Source organism: Bison bison, unplaced genomic scaffold (genome assembly GCF_000754665.1).
Source record: "Bison bison bison isolate TAMUID 2011002044 unplaced genomic scaffold, Bison_UMD1.0 scf7180017864363, whole genome shotgun sequence".
NCBI classification, from domain to species: domain Eukaryota; kingdom Metazoa; phylum Chordata; class Mammalia; order Artiodactyla; family Bovidae; genus Bison; species Bison bison.
This window is the reverse complement of record NW_011494935.1, coordinates 2,603,553-2,626,361: the sequence shown is the minus strand read 5'-3', so window position 1 is coordinate 2,626,361 and position 22,809 is coordinate 2,603,553. Positions and strand designations below refer to the sequence as shown.

The 22,809-nt window shown below is 36.0% G+C and overlaps 1 protein-coding gene across 1 annotated transcript; it reads right to left on the bottom strand.

Annotated features, from left to right (window-relative positions):
- Positions 1–887: 887 nt before the first annotated feature.
- UBLCP1 (ubiquitin-like domain containing CTD phosphatase 1) lies at positions 888–21,829 on the bottom strand. Its single transcript, XM_010855302.1, has 11 exons — positions 20,868–21,829; positions 17,125–17,322; positions 16,251–16,342; positions 15,573–15,658; positions 15,375–15,490; positions 14,282–14,380; positions 11,948–11,985; positions 11,288–11,386; positions 8,332–8,448; positions 3,809–3,936; positions 888–1,988 (listed from the first exon to the last, which is right to left on the bottom strand). The coding sequence occupies exons 2-11, from the start codon at positions 17,276–17,278 to the stop codon at positions 1,961–1,963; spliced, it is 957 nt and encodes a 318-aa protein (XP_010853604.1). The 5' UTR covers positions 17,279–17,322; positions 20,868–21,829; the 3' UTR covers positions 888–1,960.
- Between the last annotated feature and the right edge of the window lie 980 nt (positions 21,830–22,809).

The window sequence follows — 22,809 nt, the reverse complement described above, 5'->3', positions numbered from 1 at the left end:
AGATTAAATATACTTTGTTAGGCACTAATGTCTGAAAGTTTGGAATATCTGCATATATAAAACTAACTTTCTATTTCACTAGAATATGCATCTGAATTAAGCCATCTCTTGGTTCTGTTGTGTACACCACATACACAGATATATATAGATACATCTGTTCAATAAATCATGAGATGCTGAAGACAAACTAAAATTCTCACACTACGAATGTATAACCACACAAGCACATGTGATTCCAATAAGCTGACAATGACAAGGTTCACTCAGGACTGCTTAATTTAGCATATCCACTAATAAACTTTGGTTTAGGATACCACCTAACGGCAGAAAAAAAATTTTCTTGAATCCTATTCTGCTTTGCTTCCTGAAGGTTGCTAAGTTTTATATTCTAGTTTACACTGATTTAGAAAATGTTTGCTCTTTATCAACATATATAAACAGTTTGAAGTTTTCAACTTTCTTAAAAAGATCAAGCCCTTTCCATGCCTAACTTAGAATAATAAGCTGCTTTTTACAGTGGGAAAATGTGCCAAAGAAATACTCTAAAAGATTCTATTCTATCTTTAAATATTTAAATTTAGCCTAATTAAAATGCTCTCATTGAATCATTTTAATTAAGGGTTCTCAAATGCTTCTATACTCTATATCTTTATAATAACCACCCCAAACAGTTTATCTTTCTGAAAACATGGTGCTTATTAGAAATAAGTAAGCTAACTACCTAATTAGTTGCTAAAATAAACTCCAAATGCATGAATAGTGATAAACACTTTTAAAACTATACACATTTAATTTTTTTCAAGAAGTGCCTACCTGAACCTAGTGTTTGTTTCATGATTCAACAAAGAGGCAAAATATCTGGGATAATATAGAGCAGATAACCAATGTCTTAAGAAAAGAAATTTATTATTTACACCACTGAAATAGTCCCCCATAAGAACAATATATACCATGTTTATTTGAAAGAATCAGATTCCTTTCAAATAGAAGAACTCTATAAAGCAATACTGTCAACACAAAACAGTGGTCACATTACATATCTGCAGGCACAAGCATTGCAAATAAATTTTTTTTCATCTTATGGCTAGGTATTTTCACTGAAACACAGTGTCTGCACTTCTACAAGACAGAGCTGGAACAGAACAAAAACTTTTTGTTCATGCTTTTCAGGGCTGAACCAGTGATACATCCCATTTGAAAATGTACTGCTTTTAGGACAATGGTTTGAGGCAGGAGTGCTTCTACTTGGCCACCACAAAGAAACACACTCTAGTTCTGGACTTCCATTCCTCAGTCTTATGTTTACTATTTGTCATACTATGACATATGTGTATCACAGCAGACGTTTTCCAGTTTTATTCAAAGAACACTGACACACATACAGACCCAAATGAAACAGGTCAGAATTTAGAAATGTAAGTAGTGGAGTAAGAAGAGAAATTGTGTTTATGACAAAGGAATAAAAAAAAAAATCTTAGTGATTTTAAGCAAACCAAATTAAGTTCCTTACTAAAAACATTTCTTTTTTTGGTTTTAAAGAGAAAAACAGTAGTTTCAAGATGGGTTTGGGCTTAGACAACACATTGAGACAAAAACACAAGACATACTTGTTTCCAAAGTCACAAAATAACATTGTTAAGTATACATTTCTGCCACTTCGTGTGTGTGGCGGGGGCGGGGGGGGCGGTGTGGTGTGGTCAGTACTCACTACTCTATGCTGGAGAAAATATTTTTTAAGAGTTACAGTATATTCATATGGGGGGAGCTTTTTTCTTTTTTGGCGTATTGCTATGATCTTCAAAAAATATAAAATTAAATTTACAAAAAAACTGGAAGACCAAGTATAAGCAGTTGGTATTTGCTGCAGTGTCCAGCACTATCATAAAGATCTTTAGCATAAAAGCGAGAAGTTGTTCCTGGATAATTAAGTATCTTCAATAACTGCCAGTACAGCTTGTAACTACTGTCCTTGCTTCTTTGAGAGATACCTGCAAGAAATCAAAATAAAGATGTCTAAGCTGTATTACACTGAATTCAAGTTAACAATCTAACACTCCTCCCCAAAGAAAGTTGCTTATTTTAATAACAAACCTTTTCAAGATAAGTAATAACTGTTAATAATCCCTAACATGCATTAGGAGAAGGCAATGGCAACCCACTCCAGGACTCTTGCCTGGAAAATCCCATGGACGGAGGAGCCTGGTAGGCTGCAGTCCATGGGGATGCGAAGAGTCGGGCACGACTGAGCGACTTCACTTTCATGCATTGGAGAAGGAAATGGCAACCCACTCCAGTATTCTTGCCTGGAGAATCCCAGGGACAGAGGAGCCTAGAGGGCTGCCGTCTATGGGGTCGCACAGAGTCAGACATGACTGAAGCAACTTAGCAGCAGCAGCAGCAGCAACATACATTAATTATGTGCCAAGTACTGTTCTAAACACATGCATTAATTTATTTAGTCCTCACAATATTCTATGAGGAGTTTTCAACGAGAATTTATTTCTATTTTACAGTCACAAGAGGTTAAGCAATTTGTCCAAGTTCATACAGCAAGAAAGTGGTGGAGTTCAGATTGAAAACAAGACTCTGGAGGCTGCACACTGTCACTACATACTGTCTTACTTCCAAATGTGAAACCAATGTATTAGCCAATATTATAAATTTCCCCCAAAACTCAAAGTCCATTTAATGATCTTCCTGTATAAAGGTAGTCAGCCAAAGCTGCTAAAGAACTCTGATCAAGAGTGTAAAGATGTTAATTCACTAAACAAACAAATTTTTCTTCATATTATTTTATAGGAGTGTGCAAACAAACTAAAATTTTTACATCTCTATTTCTCCCATTTATGAATTACTATACTCAGAGCTATGGGGGTGGAGAAAGAGTTCTTAAAATCAGGAGATCTAGATAAGTCTTGATGGTAAAACTTGCTCACAATGGTGTCTATTATTCCTATGACTTAGTTATTACACCATTTATAGGAACTGGGGATAAAAATGACAGTCCTAATATTATGAGACTCTAGTAAGAAGCATATTACAAGTTTATGTAAGTATATAAGTATATCTAAGTAAATAAGTGTACGAGTGATCTGAAAAGCCAAAAGTGTAATTCAGCCAGAGTGTTATATTACATGAAGTTTCTTTTGTTGCTGTATTAGTGAAATCCAATCTTTAAAGATCTACTTTGAAAAGAATACTTGCAGTACATAATCCTGTCCACACCTCCAGAGGTTTATCCTACAAAATCTTGATGTTTACATGCAATCTATGTGTAGATTTGTATTTAAATTTGTGCTCAGAAAAAAAGACTAGAAGACAAGACATCAAGCTAGTATCTTTCATAATCACAACTGTTTGCCTAAAGGAATTAATTTTCTAATTTTTCTGCTACAGAGAGGTTACTTGTAATTTTTAACAAAAAACATTTTAGCATATTTTATTTTATCCTGACATTATTTTACAGTATGAGAACAGGGACTACATTCTCATATGATTCATAAAAGAGTGACCCACTAAATGTTACAAAATAATTAACAGGTAGCATTAAAAACATGCACTAGCCTTTGAGAGCCTCTCTACTAAAGAAGTACCGAAGGTCTTAAGAGATGTGTGTTTATGAACAAGTTAGAGGTTAAGACGAAAGGGAAAAACAGTTCCAGGGGAGATGTCACTAGATTACAAAACAGCTTTAGAATTTACCCATTTTAAATAAAAAATAAGAGTTATGTGTATACCACAGATACCAGATAATTTTTTCATTCATTAACGTACAGATGAAATAAATGATTAAACAAATGACACTTACCTTTCCCAGTATTTGTGATTCAGGTCCAAAAAATCATCTAGTTTTGCTATTTCCTTGAGGTATTGGGTTAATTTTAAAAGTTCTTTGTCTTTATCTCGATTTAGGTGTGCTTTCATAAAAGGTCTTATCTATTAGCAAACAGACATTATCCAATAATTCACATTGCAGTAAGAAAAATAGTACAAACTTGTACATTTAAGTTACAGTCAATGAAATTAATATCACCAAGGATGTCAATACTAAGAATTACTTTTATATTATCTCACTGACAGTCATGGTGTGTTTATAATAGAAGAGCCCTTCCACCTAATTTGTCTTCTATTAGCCTTTCAGTCTGAACTTGACAACACCAGCTATCTTACAGCACTTCAACCCTACATGGCTTCTCTACTTTGCAGAACTACTTAAGACTTTTCCCCCTTCTATCTAGTTGCTTCTTACTAATTAAATAATCTCATCCACGTCACTTCATTCATTAAAAAGGTACACAATACAAGCTTGATTTATAGAAGAGTGAGATAAACTTTTTTAAACCATAAATTTATTATTACAAATAATTTCAAAGACCAAAAACTGATAAAAAACTATCACACAATAAAATGCAATATTACATATGCATTTAACCCCAGAAGTCCTCCACATAGTTGTTTTGTTATTTAAAAAAAAGAAAAGAGAAAACATTTAAATAAATTTAAAAAATCAACTTTGTATTATAATACTAGAGAATAAAACATCATTATCATATATTAGTATGGAAGAACAAACTAATGATGAAAAATAAATGTCTGATTATTTCACATCAGTATTTTTCTATTAAATTTTTATATAACTAAGATATTATGCATTGGTATAACCTGTTTTCACTCACATTTTATCATAAGTATTTTTCTTTATTATTAAAGTCTCTATTAAAATATTTTTAATTATATGAGTTTTTCCATAAAAAGTGTTCATGGTTTCTGAATTTTTAAGTTCAATATATTTTATTATGATAAAAAGTTCATTTCAAAAGCATCAAAGTCAGGATGATGGACAGGGTTGAAGACTATAATTAGTAAGGAATTTTATATTTTGACTTGAATGGTAGTTACACAAGTTCTCTGTAAAATAATGTTAAACTATACATTTTATGTACTTTTCTTTATGTTAAAGTTCTAATAGAGTTCTACTTTTTAAAACAACCTGCTCATCTATATACCACTCGATAGCATTTCATAAACCTTTAACTAATTTTAGATGAAATAATGTCTAGGATTTGCTGCAAAATATCAAAGAGAGGAAAACAGTTAAGGTATAGAGCAAACATTCATGAATTAACAAGTTGTTTAAATAGGATGATGCATACATGGGGGTTAATTTATACAATTCCAAGCAGTTCTATGTTTGAACTTTTCCATTATAAAAAAAAAATTGTTTTTAATCAAACATACTCCTATAAGAAGTGAATAAATCATTTTAGTAAAATATTAATATAGCCTTATCGTGACTGAGAGAAAATGCACACTGGTCAATTTTACATAGGGACATTTAAAAATATGACATTTGATCACTGTTACATATTGAGAACAATGAGCCCATGGGAGTGTTACCGTGTCAATCAAGAGTAGAGGTTTAACAAGAATTTTTATATACTGTGTCATGGGAAAAACACAATAGCAGCTTGAAACCAACAGAAGAAAATACTCCCATACATCCCAGGTTCTACTTGCATCAAAACAGCTTAGGGCCAAGGACCTCCACAGCTGTGAGTCAGCGGGTGGCTGACTGGCACCAGTAAGAGCTGTCAGAATCTGCACAGATGCAAGCTCTTGTAGGAGATCCTACTTCCAAACAGGCAGTGCTGCTTCACAGCAGCAGCAGTGACTGCTGGAGATCAAGAAGAGTCTCCGCAGGGGCTTTCGTAAGCTCTGCAGCTAGGTATAAACAGGCATGATATCAGAATGTGGTGACATGAGTTTTTGCACAATCCTGGGCAATACTGTAATATTTTAAAGTATTTCCTCATGTAACTAAAGGTTGTAAAAGAAACACACTAACTTCTAAACTATTAACATACAATGTACCAAAGTGATTTCCAGTGTAAAAGCAGGAAAAGATTTAGACTGAAAGAGAAAGTACAGATTCAGTGCCTAATAAATAAGACTTTCAACCCAAGGCCCTACTAAGCTACTTTTACTTTCTAAACAATTGAATTGGTCTTAAGCACTATTAACAAAACTAAAATAACCCAAAGATTCTAGATCTAAAAGTTAAACCAGTTAAGTGGAAAAAATTGACTTCAACTGTTTCAGTATAATCACTGTTCCATTCTCAAGAATAATCTAAGTGATCAACATATATTATCCCTACTGCTGCATAACCAAAAAAACATTTTTAGGAACTTAAGAATATTTAGATGATCTACATTCTCTTATATTTCCACTTCCTTATATAGATAATAAAAGTGAAGTTCAGAGTAACTACTGTTTATGCATGACCGAAACTCAACTTCCTTAAGTTCAGTACTATATTTATAACTGACAAAGCCTCCTATGTTATATTTCAAACCTTAAGATTAACAAACTTTTATTATAAGAAGTTAACTACTTCAAAAATAAGCAGTCTTTAAAATCTCTGTGAAATCTTTGAGATTTCTACCAGAAGTATTATGAAACAGTGCTAACAAACACATAGTTTAAGAGTATTTCTCAATTTCAAAACCACTTCTATGTCAATGTGGGCAGAACATTAATTACTACTTTCTTAGAAGGAGTTTTCAAAAGGAGACATGAGAGAGATTACCTACAGAATGCTTAAAAATACCTCTCCTGAATTAGAATTTTTGGAGGTGGAAACTAATATATTTTTAGGAACTCCTTCAGTGATTCTACTGAGTACTCTGGTTAAAAAAAAAAAAAAATCTTGCTCTAAAGTACTAGAAATTTGTATCATCATCTTGCTGTATCCAGAGATGAGGAGGGCCCAAATGTTGGCTGGGAAAATGTTTCTTCTAAAAACACACATGAAAGTAATATTTTTTTTTTAATTTAAGCTCTTCTCAAAAGTCATTCCCTGTCTTACTTACATGCAGAATCTAAGAAAAAACAAAAACAAAACACACACACAAAACCAAGCTCATACCTAACAGAGAACAGAAAGAACAGATTGGTGGTTGCCAGAAATGGGTAGGTGGGAGAAACGAAGAAAGTCAAAAGGTACAAACCTCTAGGTATAAAATAAGTCATGGGGATATAAGGTAGAGCATAATAACTATAGTTAGTAATACCGTATTGCATACTTGAAAGCTGCTAAGAGAGTAGATCTTAAATGTTCTCATCACAAGAAAAAAAATAACTCTGTATGGTGACACAAGTGTGGTGATCATTTCACAATTTATACAAATATCAAATCATAAACTATATTGTACACCTGAAACTAATATTATACCTCAACCAAAAAAAAATTTTAATCATTCCCTGAATACCATGATTTTACCTCCTTTCCAGTACAGATACCATTGGTTTCATACAAGATTCAGCTTAGACCAACTGAATCTTTGCTCAAGACTGAAGAATGTACTTTTGTGTCTTATACCTGGTAAACCACACAGGGGAAAAGCACTTCTCCTAAAGCCTCAAACAGAAATCAGTTTTTTAAAGGGGAACATAACCACCAATCTATCCCTAGTACTTCTCTTCCAAGTCAAGAGTTTTTATATTTGTGACAATTCACTGCCTAGATTAATAAAAATTCCCTCAACTATCCTTCTTGTACACCGAAGACCACATCAATAGTCTGCAAGGATAGCTTCAAAAATGTATCTGCTTCAAGTTTTTCTCTTGTCTTTTAAAGTCATCAAGAATTCAGCTTGTGGAAAAGTTTAGGACTGAGATTAAAAATATCTTAGTGTCAGGATTTACACTTCAAATGGAGATTTCATTTGCATTAGTACCATAATATCAAGCTCTCTTTTCCATTTTCATATTGTACTGACACATTGGCAGTCACAGGTACCAAAAACTTTAAGTTTCAATTTCTCTCTCACCAATTTTACACTGCTCACACGGTAAAGAAACTGCCTGCAATGAGGGAGACCTGGTTCGATCCCTGGGTTGGAAAGATCCCCTGGAGGAGGGCATGGCAACCCACTCCAGTATTCTTGTCTGGAGAATCATCATGGACAGAGGAGCCTGGCAGGTTACAGTCCATGGGATCACATAGAGTAAGACATGACTTAAAGACTTAACAACAACAACAATCCTTAATCCAACAATGTCTGATGCTTTCACTTTTGATGCTGAAAGTCAATGTCAGTAAGCTCATGTTGTTCCTCAGAGCTTAGTGAAAATAAAACATCAACATGAGTTGGTTAACTAAGGAGATACCATGCGAAAGAGAAAATGTTCAATTTTATACGAATTTTTCTAAACATGTAAGTTCTTCTTGCCAACACATTACCTGAAAAAATGTATGAAATTCAATAGTGCTAAAGTTCTACTACATATACCAGCATATATGAGAATAGCAAGTAAATTATGTCTTACCTTTAGTCCATTCTGTGGGTTCATTAGAAAATTTCTTCCTATGTCATCAAACATGATGGTGTTTTTCTTGCTGTAAAACTCCGAAAACTTTCCCCATATAACACCAAGAGGCTTTACCTTAGAATAAAAACTTAGATTTAACTTAAATTTCATTAATAGTTCATCCTTTCTTAGAAGCAAAAATACTGCAAAATGCCTACAGAACTATGCCAGAGTGTTCCTTTACCACAAGACAGTGATGGCTCTGTGAACAGACCAGAACTGAGAGGCAACACACTTTAAGAGACAATGTATCTCCCAATGTTAACTTCTGAAAGGTCTGCTCATGTCTAATGGAACTAAGCCCATTATAACACTTTCAATAATTTTAACACAAAGACTTGGGATCAAAATAAGAGTATTTAATTTAAAAAGTAAGAATCTAGTAATTATTTAGAGTCTGCTGAGCAGTCTTATGTCCCCAGAACCTGAGGTTTCACTTGGGTTCTGTTTTCAAAACTAGCAAACCTTAACAACAATGTATCTGGCTCTTTTACTACAATATTTAAATATTTTGTAAAGCAAAAATTGACTTTCTCTTTAGTTCAGTAGTACAGGTGCACAATTTCTAGAGCATTTGACTGCTTAACTTCAAAAATACCATAATTTGTAAATTCTTTCTTGTATTTCTGAATTCTTAAAATGAGCCTTCAAAAAGATAATTCCTCAGATATTCATATCTGTTGATACTTGCATAAATTCTCTGTAAAACCACATGAGAAGTAACAGTGATTGCCTATACGAAGGACAGTTAAGTGGCTGGAAGGTTCAGGACGGAGGAAGACTTTTCACTATATACTTTGTGAATCACGTGAACTTTTTTTATACATTCAAAAATTTTTTTAATACACTAACTTTTAGAAGTTAAAAGTTTTTTCTTTTAGAAGAAAAAGTACTTTTTGCTGAATGCAGGAGTCTCATTTGTGATACGAGATTACATGCTATTAACTATATGAAATTAAATGGTAGTAATAAATAGTAATAAGAGTTGTCATTTTAAAATGTTTTCTTTTTTCCTTCTATAGTTTATTTTAATATGGAGAAAGTCTCTTTTCCTATCTTAGTGTTCCTGCTACTACAAAAAATGTTATTGAAATATTTTAATGTCATTAAAATTTTATTTGCTGTATGTGTTTGCACTATCTGTTTACTACTGAAACAAACCCCCCAAATACTTGAAGACAAATATATTGGAACTGAAACAACAAACCAGATTTTTGGTTTTCCTAGCCAACATAAAGTCTCAAGAGATAAGACAAGAGCTCTATGACAGCCAGGGTTAGCAATCCTACATCCTCCTAAATAGAGCTGTCATTTTGTAATTAGGTCAAGCACTATATGTTCCCCAAAACATGCGCTACTTTGTTCTCAATTAGAGAAGTAACATTGCTGACTGTAGGGAAAAAAATTGTGAAAACACAAAAAAGGACAAAGGAAAAATTTTAAATATCTATAATCCAGTTAGTACCAAAGATTACAACTAGATATTCCGGTATATTTACCTCCAGTCTTTCTGATAAACAGCGGCAGCCTCAAAGAGTTCACACATCTTTTGTTAAGCTAAGGGAAACCCTGAACCAAACAAAGGTTAAAAAACTATTTTCTAACAGTTTGCAAATACTGCTAAAATACTTCTTTCACTTTAATAATGTATCATGAAAAAATTTTAAAGCACTAAATACTACATCAAATAGTTAGCCGCATTCCATTAAATGGGTGAACAAAAATTTATACAATCAACTGTCTACCATGGTGGGGATTTGTTTATTGAGGATTTCTTTTTATTCCTTTTTCATTATTAGAAACATTCCTATGTTTAACATTTGCCACACTTCTTTTCCCCGTTTAGATTTAGTAAATGTACCACTTCAGCAGATAATAAATTACATTTTCTCCTGATGTAGATTTAATTTCCTTTACTGAAAAATCCCCATGCACATAATTTGACTTAGGATGGACAATTTTAATACTGTCTCTTCTAAATTTTCCTAGTTTGCTAAGTTCTCCCCAATTCCTATTAGTCTGTGTGTTTCCAAAAGGCATGGAACCAGGTGTTCTCATCTCTTTATTCCCAACAGTGCCCATTGCAGGGCTTTGCAGATACTAGAAGTTCATAGTATGACTAGTTACTTCATGAGTAAACAAAGTGAAGAAACTTAATCTTTTTAAGCACAAATCTTTTTTGACGGTTCTTCTTATTTTCTTTAGGCCTTCACATACGTCACCCCAAAGACATGCATCATGATGTATCTGCTTTTATTTATCAGTTTCATATAGGCCAAGACAAGTATGTTCTGGTCTGTTTCTACTATCTTCCCTGAAGATATCCAGTATTTTTTCTCATCTACTCTGTCTCCTCTACACTGTTGGAGAAGGCAATGGCAAGCCACTCCAGTACTCTTGCCTAGAAAATCTCATGGACGGAGGAGCCTGGTAGGCTGCAGTCCACAGGGTCGCTACAAGTTGGACACGACTGAACGACTTCACTTTCACTTTTCACTTTCATGCATTGGGGAAGGAAATGGCAACCCACTCCAGTGTTCTTGCCTGGAGAATCCCAGGGATGGCGGAACCTGGTGGGCTGCCGCCTATGGGGTCCCACAGAGTCGGACACGACTGAAGCGACTTAGCAGCAGCAGTAGCAGCAGCATTCTGTCTTTAGCAACACTGTGCTGCTATCATCATAGGACAATTAACCATGACTTTTCCTGACAGCCCTTCCTTAAGCTTCTTAATTTTGTCACTAAAATTCAAATCTATTAACTTGAAATACAGCTTCCTCCGTCAAAACTCAACTGATACTTTATTATCCAGTCGGATTTCTAAACTCTTTGTGTAGTTTATTCCATAAATACAAATGCAAATAATATATCAGAAAACAAGCAAGTCTTTAAATAAAAGAAAAATGACTTCTTACATCTATTAATCCTCTCCTCGGAGTATGCACTGTTATCATAGCAGCACTGTCCAACATGAAGGTAATCTTGTAATTTGCATTTGTACTCACTCCCAGCTCCTATAAATATAAATGTTCACATGGTTAAAATATAATAATGTAGACAATCCCAGGCTTTATGAATAGCCCAGCATAATTTCCCATTATACCATCTTTCTATCCCCCTGGCTACCACATCTTGATCAACAACTGGCAAGCATTTTAGTTTCACTAAGCAGATTGAGTAAATGGTAGTCCAAAGAACTCTAGTCTATTTAGCTTCCAAATGAGGGGCCCTTTTCAATATACTACCAGAAACAGGTTACTTCCTAATTCACTATTTTAGAAGAGCATCACTCCTTTAAGCATCACATATCAGACAAAAGAAGGAAAATAAAGTGTTAGCATAAAATGAGGGAAAGAGGAACAGGAGCTTTGCTGTACTTTATCTTGAAAAAGACATAGGTAGGTAATCAAAGCAAATCACCACTAAGCAGACTTGAAAAACACCTCTAACTCCTGATATTGGCATTTGTTTTGGTACTAAATGTCCTCCAATCACAATGAAATTAATTCAGAATTTTCTAAAAAGACAAATGCAGTTTCAAAATGTTCTTAAATGGATTGTTTTCTAACACTTACTTTCATTTTAGCTTCAATCCACTTCATATTTGTTGCAGCTAAAACATGAGGAATGATAACACAATATATATGAAAAGTTTGAACTTAATTTAAAAAAATCTTTCTTCTGTATAAATTAGTTTCTAAGCAATACTAAAAGTTCAAATATACCACAAATAATCCCTAGCATAATTTATGGTTAATTTTCTTTTAATTATTTATAAAAACAAACTTATTTTACTGTGTCTTCAAGACAACAATTTTTAACTTTTCTCTAAAAGATACCAGTCACCAATGCTCAAAGGAACTCTGAACCTAGGAAATTCATAAATCAAGCCCTAATCACCCTTTAAAAAACAGCCCTGCTACTATTCTCCATCAGTTCTAAACTTGAATTTAGGGTGCCTGGATCTCCATTTTTTTCTATGTTCCCCCTGCCAGGTAACACACAGGTGGCGGGGGCGGGGGTTGTGTGGGCGGGGGCGTGTGTATGTATGTATGTCAATATAAGCAGATGAATATGTATGTATGTCAATATAAGCTAATGAAAATTACAATTTTTCCAGGTCTGGCAAACTTAGTGATCACTGAGTCGAGCAGCTTTTAACAAGTCTGAGACAACTAAATTCATAAACTGCATCTATGTTATGTACCTGCTCACTGTCAGTTACCAACCTCTTTGAGATCACTGACATTAAAATTCAACCTTCAGCTTCATGTGCATTACTCATCTCAAGTTACTGGACTTAAACTACATAGGTATTACAGAGTAAAATATTTCAAAAGGGAAAAAGGAGTTCAATTATTTAAAGTGTGTATACACATGCATGTATGTTATTTTTTAAGGGCAATTGAGGTACCTAAGTTCTTGGAATAAAAATCTTTAGCACACATAAAAGAACCAAAATCACCTTACACGCAAAATTGGTCAGCTGAACTAAAATTTTAGAGAATGATGTGTCTACAATGACAACAAATCATGTGATAGGGAAAAATAACTTTTTAATTCAGTATATATTTTGAATCTGTAATTCCCAGATGAAAAACAGATTCTCAGCTAATAAAAAGGATTTAACTATTAAGCAATTATTACATGTCAGACACATTACTAGTTGCTATATCAATATTTTATTCTTATAACTATCCTGAAATATAGGTTTCCTTATCTTCATTTCTCAGATGAAGAAGCTAAGGCTCAGAGTGATTAACTGACCTGCCCAGTATCAGGAAGGTCAGAGCCAGAATTAAAACCTTAGTCTACTTAGCTATAAAATGAGATGCCCTTTTCAATGTACTACTATGAAATTTATAAAAATAACCTATTTTAAATATATGATTGTAAAAAGTTCTCAAAATCCCTAAGTCTACTCTAATAACATTTAGAGGATAAATGTTTTTCTCAAATGTCATCTCAGAAGTCAGAATTGCTGAACACAAAACTGTTTTTTAGGAAGCTTTCTCCTCTGTATCTTAAAAATCAGAAAATTATATGTTTAAGTATATATTTAGTTATAACAGATATGCACTCATGTTAGTACTAAACTATTGAAATACTCTGATTAATAAGAGAAAATACAAAGGAAATTTACAGACTGCAGAAGTATGTAGCCTCTATAATCAGTAACCTAATACAGTTAAATGTACCATCTTTAGCTGATGGGAGTTTATTAATTCACAATTAGGATAGCTCTTTTCTGCTTATGACATTGCCAAGAGAAAACTTAAAATGTTTATGGGAAGGTAAGATATAAATCAATACACCACTCCCCTTTCCTTTTCAGAAAATCATGCCACAAAAAAAATAATGTCACCTCAACTGAACAGTGTGCTCAGTAATGCAGTAAATTTACTTTTCTGGAGCAAACTCACTCTTGTCATAGACCTACAAGTTCCTGGGATGGCAGACCACAACTGAGTCACACTGCTTTAACCCACTTATTAATTTTCCCTAAGTAAATTCACATTGCCTTTATTTCTGAACTATATCACTGTAAATTTTTTTTAATACATATGTTTCTCTAATGTTCTGAGACTAGAATAATGAAGAAAGGAGAAAGCAACAGTATACTAAAACATCAAAGATTCTATAGGAAATATCAGAAAGAAAAGATCCTTATCAAAGTGGGGTCTTGTAAAAACAGGCCATTTTATTTCACACTATAAACTACTCTCATCCTATATTTAAGTATTTCAGTGGTATTGGCAAATACATGTATACGTTCACACTGTGATGAAAGTATCAAACATGCTTCATCAGAAATTTGCAAAATAAAATTTAAGTCACATTTTATAAAGCAAAGTAATATAAGCAACAACCTTATTTTCATGAAAATCTAAACAAGAAATACAGCTTACACCAAATAACAATGTCATAATCCTCATATGCAGATGTTAGGAATTCATGAAGATATGGCCGCATTAATTCTACCCCAGTCTCTGCACAAGACCTATGGTCTAAAAGAAAATCAGTTAGAAATGATGATTAGTTTATTATCATGGACAAGTATCTAACATCAATTAAACTTCTGAAATATAACAGAAACACTCAAAATACTAACTACTTCGGACTAACTTCTATCAGCTGACAGAGGGACATCTTCAAAGCACACGATTCACTATTCTTGCTCCAACTTTAACTGATCAATTCTGTTCAATTTGCAGAGTCAATACCCAGAATTCAGGCTTATATAATAAACAGTACGTTTTCTTCTAATCTCTAAAACATAGATCTTATTTTAGGATATGAAAAACAAACTAGGGCCAGATATACTCACTTTTTAGCCATTCACCTTCCAAATATAATCATATTTCACCAAAATAACAGATTCAATTAATTTACCAATCAAATTTTAAAATAAATGTACACTAACTTATGACATGTACTTAAAGGTTAGGATTAGAGGTAAATATGATCATTTTAATGTCAGGAGTTAACTAATTATTTCTGGCAATATTAAAGGATGAAATGAATATCTTTTTTTGTTGACATGAAGTATCAAATGTCAAATTCTTAAATTCAAGAATCTGTTTTGAACATAACAGAAAACCAGAAATAAACTATCAAAAATGATTTTTAAATAATCCTCATAAAATGTTAATAAATAGGTAACGGCTTTATTAAAGTATCACGTATTCACAAACTAGAAAATCACCAGACCAAAAAATACATATATTTAACTCACAATGAATACAAAATGATTGAAATGTTGAATATATCATTAAGTAAACATGAAAAGGATATACATATAAATATCCAGGAAATTAACACATAAAAAAAGATCTCTGGATCTTGGGATTACATATGACTTCTTTTTTTTGCTTACAATAAATGATTTACTTTTAAAATAAAAAGAAATGCTTTCAAGTAATTCGTAGTGCAAGGAAAACACAAAAGGGGAAAATGCTGTTACGGGTAACAGACGATGAAGCACCGTTTCAGCTGACTTACCAAATAATGTATAATCAACATCTAGTACCAAAAGTTTTTTCCCTTCCCTGGGAGGATTCAAAATTTCCACTTTGTACTCTTTTACTCTGCGGGAAATTTTCAGTAGGTTTTCCTCCCTAATGAAAAATAAAATCAGACGAAAAGATTCACTTTTTCTTGTATTACAACCAATTCCCTTTGATGATGAAAAGCACTCACCTATTTTCTACTTCAACTACTTCATCTTCAATATCAAAGTCGTTAACAACGTCATCATTGTCAGGAGGTGGACCTAAGACATCTTCCTATTAAGACGAAAAACAGTATTGCTTTACCATATTATCTTTAACATAACAAATATATGCATAGCATAAAAAATTAAGAGATACAAATTGAGTCCAAAAGTCTTGCAAGCACGCGCTATGGGAAAACGTCCACATTTTACATATATTCACTGGGCAGATTTACCACGTTAAATTTGACCATTATCACTACTACTATACTAAAAGCTGCCTGTGTACACGGAAAAGTTCCCCAGTGTTTGCTTTCTGCTGAGTTAATACCACATTCACTGTGCAGTTTTTACTTTCTATTGACTATTAAACTGACAATTTTACCACAATTAAAACTATGATGTAACAGTGTGATATAAATCATAATATCTTCAGCCTCGGTGGCTCAGTGGTAAAGAATCCACCTGTAATGAAGGAAACGTGGGTTTGATCCCTGGGTCGGGAAGATCCCCTGGAGGAGGAACTGGCAACCCACTCCGGTATTCTTGCCAGAAAAATCCCATGGACAGAGGAGTCTGGAGGGTCGCAAAGAGTCGGACATGACTGAGCGACTAAGCACGCACGCATCTTCAATGGGACAAATGTAACAAAAGTAAACATTTACCAAGCTCTCCTCACGAGTTCCCATCATCATGATTTTAGTATTTGGTTTCAGTTTGAGAGCTCCAAGCTTAACATCATTTTCTGCAGGTTTGCCTACAATACAAGCAAATGACTGTTTTCTCACTAAAGTTCAGGTGCTGATTTCACTATCCCATTATACAAAACCCTAACATTAAAAGATTCCACAGCAGGTTCTTTTCCCTTAAATTAATAAACGATTACTGCTGAATTAGCAGTTTCTAACACACTATGAAGAGCAATTAATACAAGGTTGGGTTTTTTCCCCCAACTCCGTCTTAGAGGAACATCTTTAATTCAACTAACTAAATAAACTCATGTTTTATTCTTATTCTGTTGTTCAAGATGAAAATAACTGTTTTCCGGAAAGTCCTGAAAATTGACTGCCTGGGATAACTGTAGATTTACTGCTACTCAGAACTCACTCTTCAATGATAAAACAAACAAAAACACCTTAAAAGTGCCTTTTAACTGAATATGAACATTGCTGATAATTTCTAAATCATTATTACTTTCAAAAGAGAAAAGGTTATTTGGAGAGAGTAAAAGGCCCAAGCTGTAATGAAAAGACTGTACTAGAAGACAGATATTACAAATTACACTCTTTACCTGGGACTTCCATGTCCAAGGTTTAACAAGCAAACATCAACCGTCAGAGGAAATCAACAGTAATCTTAATAGTGGTGTTATTTCCAAGTATCCTTAAATACTCTTATTGTATCACTAAAATAGTTTAAGGGATATCCCTATCAAAGAAACCTCCAGGGGGAAAGACTTATTAAGGTGAACTGGTAATAGCTAATGTAAAGATTTATAAATATATCAATGCAATAAATTTGAAGAAGGAAGAAAATTACCTTTAACTTTGAGCCCAAGTAACTTCTGGCGTTCTGGTAGCACTCCTGTAAGGGTCTTCAGAAACTGTTTGAGATCCAGCACAGTATCATCTTCCGAAAGTGTGGTCACTGAATACTCCTGTCCACCCCATTTTACAATGATAGGAAGAGCCATCTTTGAAACATATGATAAGGCAGTTTTCCTTCTGAAAAAGATACCTAGAAAGAAAACCATATACATGTTGAAACAGACGTATCAAAGATATCATGGTCATACAGCAGAAACTAACACAACGTTGCAAAGCAACTATATTCAACAAAAATTTTTAAAAAGATGTATCAAAGCTCTAAGTCTTATAAACTGCATCCTTTGAGTCCTATTTTACAACTTGATGGTACAGAAACAGGATTTTCTACTTATAGAAATGTTATCAGAACACCAAAAGTTATTAGGAGTCAAAGTTAAAATTCCTCCATGCTCCCAACTTTTAGCTTAGTTACAACCCTCTAATATTCTATCAGATTATTCCTGTTTGGAAAGCTGCAATCATGAACTACATATTAGGTTTGTGCTACAGGCAAATTCCTCCATGATGGACCATCCATGTTCATTTACCATTTGCAAGGTAGGACAGTGAGTTGTTAAGAGCACAAACTGTTGAGTCAGATTACCTGAGTTTGGAGTTCAGGAATCCCACTTATTAGCTATTTAACCTTAGAAAGTTAATTGACTCTTAGTGCCTAGGTTTCCTCATCAGTAAAATAGGGATGATAATACTACCTACTTCTCAAGGTTCATGAGGAGTAAGTTAATTTTTGTAAGTCACATACTACCTGGCACATAGGTAGCACTATGCAAGTAAGTATTGGTTAAATAGTTTCAAAAATTAGAACTGCAGTGTTTTAGGCACAGCATTAAACAAATGGTAAATGGCCATTATTTATTTCAGATTTAATAAACAGGGCTTCCCTAATAGCTCATTTGGTAAAGAATCTGCCTGCAATGCAGGAGATCCCAGTTCAATTCCTGGGTCAGGAAGATCCACTAGAGAAGGCATAGGCTAGCCACTCCAGTATTCTTGGGCTTCCCTTGTGGCTCAGCTGGTAAAGAAACCGCCTGCAATGCGGGAGACCTGGATTCGATCCCTGGGTTGGGAAGATCCCCTGGAGAAAGGAAAGGCTACCCACTCCAGTATTCTGGCCTAGAGAATTCCATAGATTGTATAGTCAGACACAACTGAGCGATTTTCACTTTCACTTTTTCACAGGGGATGAGATGGTTGGATGGCATCACTGACTCGATGCATATGAGTTTAAGCAAGCTCCGGGAGTTGGTGATGGACAGGGAAGCCTTGCGTGCTGCAGTTCATGGGGGTCACAGAGTCGGATACAACTGAGTGATTGAACTGAACTGAATACACAGAACAGTTTTTACACAATCTCATTTAACAAGGTTGTTTGGTAAGAACTGTCTCTCTTTCACTGTGAAGGAAACAGAGAGTTTAGAAGTGAAGTGAAAGTCGCTCAGTTGTGTCCGACTCTTTGTGACCCCATGGACTATACAGTCCATGGAATTCTCTAGGAGTTCAGGGAGGTTATGTAATTGGCTTATGCACAAACAGCTGATAAATGAACAGGTCTTCTGACTAAATCTCAAGTTTCTTCCCCTTGTGTCTCTCTTGAATTGAACTTAAGGTACCAAAGATCAGTAAATACAAAACCCACAGGCACAGATAAAGTACACAAAGATTATACAGCAGCTGCCACTCATCAATGATAGCAGGTAGGTCTTCCCCGCCATAAAGCTTTCTACCAGTTTTCATGTTTGTTCCCCCAGCAGGTCAGAGAACTAGATCTTTTTCATCTCAAAGTAGTGGTATTTCCAAATGCTGTCATAATATATTATGACTGCACTCTTCAAGTATTACAACCAACAAGAAAGAAGGCAAATTCTGAATCTTAACATGCAAATGTAATTTGGAAACTCAAGATGTCTTCAGCATGCCCATTGAAAAGAGCACCATAAATTCACTTACATTCATTCTATGTTTATAACCTGCTCTACAAGAAGGTATGCTACTTTAGAGCAATGTATTCTATTTGGCAAGAACGTGCTCTAACAAATGCTATACTCCTCAAAAAAAAAGCCAAATAGGCCTTTTGTGTCAAACTGAAATACCATTTAAATATTATTTTTCTGTGAGAAGTGGAAATAAAAATGAAAACTTACAAGAGCTAGGAATGCAAACAGTGCTAATACAGCACGTTGTATTGGGCAGAACAAAACATTTGAAGCGAGATCACCTCAACTCTAGATGGGTGCAGACAAATCATTGTGCCTCTAGATGAGTGTTCTCAAAGTGTGGTCCCCAGACCATTCAACAGCACTGACCCCACTTGGTAACTTGTTAGAAATGTAACTGGGCCTGGAAAGAAGAGACCTAGCACTTCGTGTTTTAACAATCCCTGTTGCCACCTCCCCCCCATCTTTGAGGCATCTTAAAGTTAGAGAGGCTCTTCAATTTTCTCAGCCTTAAAAAAGAAAATGTGCCAGATGGCATGGGCTCTGCGTGCTTAGTAAAGCAGTATACAAATGTTACATGTCACCTATGCCACAAGTGGATTTCCAAACTGACAACTGCTCTAAAGGACTAGGCACAATAAAACAAATACCATAAAAAAGTGTAATGCAAAAGCCCTTAAAAGTGTTTTTCAAAGTTATACTGAACTTTACTCCTTGAATATTTAGATTATTCACAAGAATGGAGCAATGCAATGCAAATGCACGAGTCATTTTGTTTTCACATTTGGCCTTTCCCTACACAATTCTAATGTTTTGTGTCATTCCAGATCTTATCAGATTTATAAAGTGAAAAACGATTTTGGGGGTAGGTATGGCGATCCAACCAAAATAAGTTAGCAAGGAACATACCTTTATGGTGGTGAAACTACGGTCAAGAACGGCTGTCTGGATAAATTCTTCCAACCTAACATACAGTGGTGACTTGTCTAGTCAAGGTAGTAATGTTTACCATGACAATAGCGTTAAGCCCTGCAATAACAGCTGTGACAGCACTTATAAGCGATACAAATGGTGGTGAAAATAGAAAAATTATAATATGCTCGACAATTTTATTGAATAATCTCATTTAATCTTCACAATCCTAAAGTGACAACTACTGTCTTCACTATACAGACTAGAAATTTGAAAAACAAGCTGCTCCAGACCACACAACTAAAAAGTAGCAAAGGCGGTCAATTTGAAAGGACCTTCAGCTTTAGGAATTGAGGGGAATTAACTTTTCAACCTGCCTACTATTGAAGAACTGCCAACTCGTTCTCTGGACAGCACGGCTGCAGCAACTGCGAGCGAGTGCAGAGAAGCAGCAGCTAGGGGACAGGCAGAGACCCCCAAAACCCAGAACGGCTGAGATACGTTCAACAGGGAGGGGGAAGAAATGGACAAACCCCAGACGAGAGAGGAATGAGACGGGAGGACGCAAAAACCCACAGAGGCGCGGAAAGCCCTCCACCCAGGCGAGGAGGCTGGATGCGAGGGTGGCGGCCCCTGTGATGAGCGGGCCGAGGCCGAAGGCCTGGGCCGCGCACGGACCAGGGTAGCCGCGGGCGGGACGCCCTAATGCAGCCCCAGCCGGCCTGCCAGGCCACAGTGAAGGTCGCGCACCGAGGACAGCAAAGCTGCGGTCCTCCAGCCCAACGGTGTTTCCGCGGGTAGTGGGCAGGGATGCCCAGCGTTCCCTCACCTGGAGCACAGCTGAATCGACAACAGCGGATGCAGGAACCGACCGCAGAGGAACCCACGGCGACCGGAAGTGAGAGACGGGGACCGGAACCGGCTAACGAACCGGAAGTTAGAGTTTGAAACGGAAGCGCGCCAGAGACGGGACAATCTCTTCCTTTGTTTCTCTTCGTGTAGTCATACTACGTAGTCGCCGCCAAGAACTGCCTCGCCGCGACGAGGGAAGCAGGCCTTTCGGAGACTGTGACCGGTGTACACACACCTGCGACGCCTAGCTGGCTGTGGGCGCGCGCCAGTTCTGCGCATGCGTCCCGCTGGCGGGCTCTTGGGCGGGAGCCGCGGGAGTATGACGTCTGTGGTATTATTTCGACAAAGTCGAAGCTGGTTCGGAGGCAGTGCACTGAGGCTTACTCAGGTGAACGGAGATCCTCGTGGGAGACGGGCCTAGGACTCGTGTGGCTTTGTCATGTTCCGAATGAGGCCTAAAAGGTGATGTTTGAGGACTGAGGACTTGAGAACTCAACCTGTCACCAGGGGCCACTAACACTAGTAATTTCAGGAGTTAAGAATTCTACCCGTTTTACCCAATCTCAGAAGAAACAGGATCGTCAAGAAAGGGGCAAGCCCAAGTCTCAGAGAATCATGCAAGCTGATCTCGTTATAAGAGCTGCCATCGAGATTACTGTAGTCTTGTATTGAATTATGTCTACCTGCCCATTGCCACCTCCATTACCACTTCCCTCATAATGCTAAGAAAGCCAATTACAAACCCTAACAAAAGAATTACAGACTTTAATGAAAATATGGAGCACCCGCTATCTGGTACAGCGAATTCCCAACGTGCATCCCTTTATGTTAAGCAGGAAAATAATAATAAGTGCCCACTAGATTGTTGTCCGGAGAAGGCAATGGCACCCCACTCCAGTACTCTTGCCTGGAAAATCCCATGGATGGAGGAGCCTGGTGGGCTACAGTCCATGGGGTCACACAGAGTCGGAAACGACTGAAGCGACTTGGCAGCAGCAGCAGATTGTTGTCTGTGGCGGCAAATGTATTAGGCTTTGAAAAGCAAGGGAAAAGGTGAAAATAATATTGGCCTCTACGTATGCACTAGTCGGGGCTTCCCTTGTGTCTCAGCTGATGAAAGAATCTGCCCGCAATGCGGGAGACCTGGGTTGGGAAGATTGCCCTGGAGAAGGAAAAGGTTACTCACTCCAGTATTCTGGCCTGGAGAATCCCATGGACTCTACAGTCGCAAAGAGTCGGACAGGACTGAGCGACTTTCACTCACATGCACTAGTCGAATTACTTGTATTTTCTTTCTTCTTGATAGCATGTAACTGATCCATGTTTCCCTTTTGGCTGTTGGAAAGGGAGCAAAGAGCCAGGTTTTGTGTCTTAACAGTTTTTAATTAAGACACAAGAACTCTGTTTTCCTCCCCCTTTTTGGTAATTCTTATTGCACTAGTAATGATAGCTGCTCATTTTTCTTAATGAAGCGTATTTGCAAAAAGTATTCCCTCTAATTTTAAAAAAATAAGAAAGGGAAAACCCAAAATTAATGGAATTTGTACAAAAGTCACATATTAGCAATCTAGCTAAAGAGATGGTCAAAATACGAAGGACTAGGCAATGAACTACCTTTCACCCCAATGTTTTTTGCTTTATTCAGGTTCTAAACAGCTTCTTAGGCTATGGTTTTTCCATTAGTTATGTATGGATGTGGGAGTTGGACTGTAAAGAAAGCTGAGTGCCGAAGAATTGATGCTTTTGAACTGTGGTGTTGGAGAAGACTCTTGAGAGTCCCTTGGACTGCAAGGAGATCCAACCAGTCCATTCTAAAGGAGATCAGTCCTGGGTGTTCTTTGGAAGGACTGATGCTAAAGCTGAAACTCCAGTACTTTGGCCACCTCATGCGAAGAGTTGACTCATTGGAAAAGACTCTG

Bases quoted from the DNA above. Each gene is read 5' to 3' on its own strand.
- UBLCP1 (XM_010855302.1), bottom strand. From the start codon at position 17,278: ATGGCTCTTCCTATCATTGTAAAATGGGGTGGACAGGAGTATTCAGTG. The intron at 15,659-16,250 runs GTAAATGTTTAC...TCGTCTTAATAG, and splicing joins GAACTCGTGAGGAGAGCTTG to GAAGATGTCTTAGGTCCACC. The intron at 11,387-11,947 runs GTAAGTGTTAGA...TTATATTTATAG, and splicing joins GGATTGAAGCTAAAATGAAA to GAGCTGGGAGTGAGTACAAA.